Source organism: Mus caroli, chromosome 17 (genome assembly GCF_900094665.2).
Source record: "Mus caroli chromosome 17, CAROLI_EIJ_v1.1, whole genome shotgun sequence".
Lineage (NCBI taxonomy): Eukaryota > Metazoa > Chordata > Mammalia > Rodentia > Muridae > Mus > Mus caroli.
In genome coordinates, this window is record NC_034586.1 from 74,653,655 (window position 1) to 74,659,841 (window position 6,187).

Sequence of the window (6,187 nt, forward strand, 5' to 3'; positions counted from 1 at the left end):
GTCAACTTCTCCCTCATGGGCCAGGGCTTTGTAAAACCTGGAATGACTTCACAGGGGGGGGAGGGGGGGGAGTCATTACTGGGGTGCCTGCCACCCTAGTCTTGCTGAATCAGCATCTGGGGAATGGGAAGTGGTCTGAAGGCTTAGGAATGCAGGCTGCTTTGGGGATGGTGCATTGAAGTGTTCCAACACTCAGAGACTGCCTTAGAGACAAGACTTGAGTTTGTTACCGTCTGGTTTCATATCCGTCTAGGAAAGGCATGAACTGTGGTGCAACTTAACAAAATTACCTTCCTCTTGCAGGGCAGTTTCCAAAAGGGCCTTCGAATGCTGTTCCTATTATTAGACTGTATTATAATTCCTAGGTCAGCTAAAAAGTTTCTCTAACCTACATACCCATTCTGTATCAGACACTAAAAAGCCTTAGTTCCTCCAGTTTTGCTTTGTAAAAAGCTCTATACCTTCTCAGAATTCCTGTGGTTTGTCACACTCCTTAGGCATGGAGATCGGAAACTGCATGTAGGAATGTCTAAACGGAACACATACTACTCTTGAGGTTCATACAAGCACTGAGACTGGGGATGGAGGTTTTTCTTTATAGATGTGGCAACAGAAATGCAAACGTGCTCATCCATCCATGTTGTTAATGTAGGCTGGCTCGGACAATGGAACCGCTGGCAAGGAAGATCTTTAAAGGAGTGTTAGCAGCTGAGCTTGTGGGTGTTGCTGGAGCTTACTGTTTGTTTAAAAAGATGAACTCCAGCCAAGGTAAACAACAGTTGTTTTCTAGCAGGGGATGCACTCAATGTTGGTGACATTTCTGGGTAAAATGTTTCTTGAGACTGAAGGTATCAGACGTTTTTATGGGCAGGAGGGGAGTGAGGCTGTTATTGTACCTGCAGACTAGGAGTGTCTGGGTTTTACCTGGGAAGGGTAGAACAGATGTCCCTGTTCTGGCTCAGAACTGAATGGAATGGGTGGAGGCAGCTCAGCCTGCCCGTCATACTTACTTGTAGAAAAAGCTAACACCGNTGTGGGCAGTGATAGTGCACACCTCTCCCAGAACTCGTGAGGCAGAGGCAGGATCTATGTGAGTTCGAGGCCAGCGTGGTCTACAGTGATTTCCAGGACATCTAGGGCTACTGTGAAACCCTGCCTTGAAAAACAAAACCAAACAAAACTATAAAGGCTATATTTTAAGATGAGTGTAATTTGTATACTATCCTGTAAGATTTACTTCTTGGATTAGTAGATGGACCTTAGTGCAAAATGCTAATAGACACTAATATACTAAATTGTTGTTTAATATGTTAATACAGTGATTTTTTTTTAATATCAGATTTCAGACAAACAATGAGCAAGAAATTTCCCTTCATTTTGGAAGGTATGTTTTCTTCAAGTAAAAATTCAAGTGTGAAACAACCTATAGATTCTGTGGTGTTTTTACAACTTTAGAGCAAGTGATATTATTTTGTTATAGGTTTCGAACACTAGTTGCTTCCTGGGACCACACAGTAAGGACTCACACCTATTACTTAGATGAGAACAGCTAGCTCTTGTTTTAATCTTTATTCTCCTNTTTACTGATCAACCTGCAGGCTTTATAAACACTGGACAAAAGTGCTGTCACTGAGTTATATACCCCACATGCCANCTGGAGTTTTCATTCGTTCAGTGGTTAATATTATAGATTCCAGAGCGAGACCTAAGGGTGGGGACGGGCACAAACCATAGTTACTGCTGTAAAGACTGTTTTCCTCCAGTGTACTATGTTTTCAGAGATACTGCTTTCTCTTGGGGAGAGCCAACGCCGACCCTGATAGAGTTGACCACAGTGACATCATGCACTTAGCCTAAGCATGGCACCTGGTCCCGGACAAGCAGCCCATCACAGAGGTCTGGAGAGTGGTTACAGCTCCCGTTTGCTATGTAGCAATATGGAAGAATTCTTTCACTGTAAGTTTAACTTTTGTGTAATTTTATAAATGACAGTACTTTGTTTCCACAGTTTATTACAAATCCATTGAACAGTCTGGAATGTATGGAGTTAGAGAGAAAGATCAGGAAAAATGGTTGACTAGCAAAAACTAAGGGTAAGTATAATCTTAATTTATTGTCACCCTGAAGCTGTCACTTCCTCTGCCGTTTGGGTTTCTGAGGGGCTTTCATCTTCTTCCTGAAATTTTTCTTTTTCTTGATGATACTTTTCACATCTCTGTTGTGCAGCCAGTCATCTCGCTCAGCTTCCCACTTGAGCTGTTTGAAACCTTTGAAGGGAGACGACAGATGAGTCTGTGCCCGGGACTCCACAGATGCTCCCTGACCGTAACTGCAGGCCTGCGGTTTCCCACCCACTGTTTGCTGCTCTCCTCTACTGGATAGTTGAGGAATTCACAAGTGAAAATATAGGATTTATACTGGAAAGATTTTTCTTTTCTATTTTATGAAAGAATAGAAACTAGTGATTATAACATCAGGAATAACTACAAAGTCTTCATGCATGTGAGAGTACACCTTTAGCTGAGTCTAAATAAAATAGACTGACTCTTGAGGAAAAAACGTGTGTGGGTCTGCAGTTTGTGTGTGGTTTAAATGCCTTGCTATGTGACAGACAAGCTTCCTGCCACTAAGGACATCTTCAGGGAAGTACCATTTAAAGTCTCAAATGACCTGGCGACCTGGTAGTGCACTTTTAATCCTACTGCTTGGGAGGGGGAGGATTTAGAGCCCAAGGTCAGCCCGGGCTACGACCCTGCTGTAAAAACAACACAAACAAACAAACAAACACCGCCAGCTTACTTACTTGCATTATCTCTGTTAGCCATGGCGTTCATGCCAATAGTATCAAACTTGGAGCCCATATTCTCATCCAGCAGATGGCCAAACTTAAAAAAGAAAGGAAGGGTGGGGAAGGCTATTAGGAAACNTGGAAAGAATGTAAACAGCTACTTCTTAGGTTAGTACATCAGCCTTACCTCCTCAGCAGAGACAAACAGGCTGGAGTCACTGAAACTTTTCTTCTTTTTCTTTTGTCCTAAAGAAAAATTATGTGTAGGTTACTCAAAGCATATACCTATTTTTCAGATTTGGTCCCCGATCAATGTTTATCTTTACAAGAAACCAACAGTATCACTCAGGCTTAAAATTCCACAGCTGACTTGGATGGAGTCTGTAATATGTGAAACAAAATATAAATTGCAATTCGTGTCTTATTCTTTGGGCTTGAAAAGCTGATTATGTTTATTGTTTTATCAGTAAACTTTTATTTATGCTACTGAAAATAAAATGTCTATAAAAACTCACCTACAGTTTTGAATCTGTAGACATTTCGAGAAAGTTAAAGTGGTAAGATAGTTAGGGCTCACAAACAACTGGACTCTTGAAACATGACTGAAAAGATCATCTAGAAATACTTAATGTGAGAGGGTAGGGCTTGGGAACAATGAAAACTAAGGTTGCATGCNAGAACTCTCTACCTCTCCACATTTCACAACTCTGTTGTTATGACTTTTAATGCACCTTTCTTGACAGGGAGATGGTTTAANTGGAATACTCGCATCGCAAGAGTGACGATAGAATTCAGATCTGCAGCAGCCATTTAAAAGCCTGGGAGTAGTGGTGTAATGTCAGTGAGGAGAGAGGAGGCAGAGGCAGGTGCATGTCTAGAGCCTCGTGGAACAGTTAGCCTTGCCTAAATGGTGAAGTCCTAAGCCTAAGAGAGANCCTTGTCTCAGACAAATGGGAGAAGGTACCTGAGGGCTGATCTTAAACATTTTCTAAATGGTATCAAAGCAATTTAAAAAACATTTTTCCCAAGATGTTTGTTGGTAGCAGATGCTCTTCATATAGCAGCTGCTATGGTTTGAAGAGAGCGCATGCATTTTCTTACCTTGAAACGACCCAGCAAAGTCAAAATCATCTTCACTCTTTCTCTTGCTTTTCTTAGTACTGGCTTTGGGGTTGGCGTCAGCAAATTCTGTTACCCAAGAAAGTTTGCTATTAAACCATTTTATACACAGTAAGAAGCCTGGAAAATACCAATTCCAGTAGTGGCAGTGCAACATCAAGGCCTGGTACATCTGTTCCATGTGTGTCCAGTCCTCCAATCCCAAAAGAATGGGCCTGGAGGATACTGGACACTAGTGTCTGAGACCCAGGACCTTACACATTTTGGGAAGTATTCTACCACTGAGCTACACTACAGTCCCTTATACTAAATGATAAAAAGAGGCAACATGACAGCTCAACTGCAACTGGACAGAAAGCTGTTGACTTAAAATTAGTTCAGTACTGATATGTGTTTTCTTTAGATATGGAAACCTAGCCTGAGAATGAGCAAGAACGCTACACAATCTGTGTCTTCCTTTTCCTTGTGTACCTGGAGCATCTTCACTTTCATCATCTGCCACATCCATGAANGTTCCTCCATCTTCATCAATCTCAAAGTCTTCATCGTTCATACTTCCTAGAGAAACTTCATCATCATCCAGGTCCCCAAGTTCGCCGTCACTACTCTCTGAGTCTTCCAAGTCATCCTTAGNTCCTTTTGTTTTTTTCATATTGCTGGGGGGAGGAGGGGGGGGAGACACTTGTAAAGGAGGCTGTGTCTTCTAAAGTGTGCTCAGGAGACAAGCATTCTAAAGGTTCAAGCCCAGGTGAACATTTCCCTTAGGTATCACATAATTTCTAGGCCTCCTCTTCTGATGGACTATAATAATCTGNGAAAGACTGGGAAATGGTAAAGACAACATTGTGTTTTACCTGGCAAAATCNATATCNTCCTTCCCAGGTGGNAAGCAGTTGTCGTCTTCAAATGTGTCTGCGNGAGAACAATATAAACAGCGTAAGAGACAGCAAGGACAAGAGCGATACACAATACAGCGTAAGAGACAGCAAGGACAAGAGCGATACACATTATANCCCAGTCAGCCGNGACCTAGAACCAGGATTTCACAACAGCAGAATGTCGTTATTAGAACTGCTGCTGGTTTGTCCTATACAAACCTATGAGCTCCGTGACCTCTTTAAAATGGAGTCTGTTAACTGTAATTTCTGTCTATAGTTCTTTTGATGAAAAATAACTTTAGGGTTTATTTTTAATCAAGTGTAGGATATAACAGTGACAGCAAGTAAACTCTTCCATTTTCATGTAGTTTTTTTTATTTGATGACAGTTAACTAAACATCCCCAAGCTGTAAGGATTATAAAGAAAAAAAAAAACCCAGCAGACATTGCTACTCATAAAATTAGGAGATTATGAAAAATAAACAGTGTCTGTATCATCAGAGCCTTGGCTTGAGAAATGAAAACACTCTGCCTGCAAACAGAATTGTCTGACATACAAAGTTCAATAATGTTATTTTTCTAGAATGAATATGAGTAAGGTTACCACAGGCTATTTCTCAATCTTCCATTATAGTCTGCAGATCAATGATTTGTAAATACTAAGTTCACCTATGCCACTAATATTATACAGTCTACAGACAAATATTAATAATTTTACAAACTGAGTCAACAAAAACAAATTACCAATCATATTTTCAAATTCTTCATCATCAATATCTTCTATACTTTCTTCATCTGCATTGCGTTTCTGTTTGTCTTTAACAACAGCAACTTTTTTGTAATACCTAAAGTAAAATGCGTATTATATATCTGTATAATTTATAACTAAAGACTAATTACAACTCAAAATGTGTTATGGATATTGAAATGGGCACAAATGAGTAGAATTTGTATTCAATATAAAAGGGTTGAGTTAAACATGAAGCATAATTTTCTCTACTCTTTAGAGGGTCCATGTAGCCTTGGCTAGCTCTGGACACTCAACCCCTGCTTTTCCTCCTGAGTGCTGGGTTACAGTATGTGCCACCAAGCACTTTTAAGTGAGGTAGAAGCAGCTTTCAAGACTTTATAATGTCTTATAAGCCATTTCTTCAAACACTTTAACATGGCACCACAGAGGCCTCAGGGTGTATACAGAGTGTTGTCTAGCATGAACAAGACCCTGAGTTTAATCCCACACAACAGTAAAATAATAGCATAGTAAAAGGTTAGTTCACTACTTACCTAAGTATTAGAATATNGTGGTTTTATATCACCTAAAGTCGCTAACCAGCCCACCCAAAGTCACAGTAAAACTTAACACTTTTACTTTTGGCATCACACTCATAAAATTATTCACAAT

The 6,187-nt window shown here is 40.3% G+C and overlaps 2 protein-coding genes across 2 annotated transcripts in view; one reads left to right on the forward strand and one right to left on the reverse strand.

Moving 5' to 3' along the window:
* Positions 1-647: 647 nt before the first annotated feature.
* Cebpzos (CEBPZ opposite strand) lies at positions 648-2,559 on the forward strand (the record flags this gene model as incomplete). The annotated part of the gene is made up of 4 exons (XM_029470918.1): positions 648-768; positions 1,340-1,384; positions 2,009-2,093; positions 2,227-2,559. Coding segments are annotated over 3 exons (249 nt in total), but the record flags the coding sequence as incomplete, so codon positions are not given.
* The window catches only part of Cebpz (CCAAT enhancer binding protein zeta), a 16,970-nt gene continuing 12,778 nt past the window's right edge, over positions 1,996-6,187 (reverse strand). The window contains exons 9-15 of the mRNA XM_029470919.1: positions 5,530-5,639; positions 4,762-4,819; positions 4,379-4,563; positions 3,890-3,976; positions 2,976-3,034; positions 2,804-2,885; positions 1,996-2,267 (exon numbers count right to left, since the gene is read on the reverse strand). Of these exons, the coding sequence (XP_029326779.1) occupies positions 2,131-2,267; positions 2,804-2,885; positions 2,976-3,034; positions 3,890-3,976; positions 4,379-4,563; positions 4,762-4,819; positions 5,530-5,639 (718 nt within the window). The 3' untranslated portion in view covers positions 1,996-2,130. The remainder of the gene's footprint in view (positions 2,268-2,803; positions 2,886-2,975; positions 3,035-3,889; positions 3,977-4,378; positions 4,564-4,761; positions 4,820-5,529; positions 5,640-6,187) is intronic.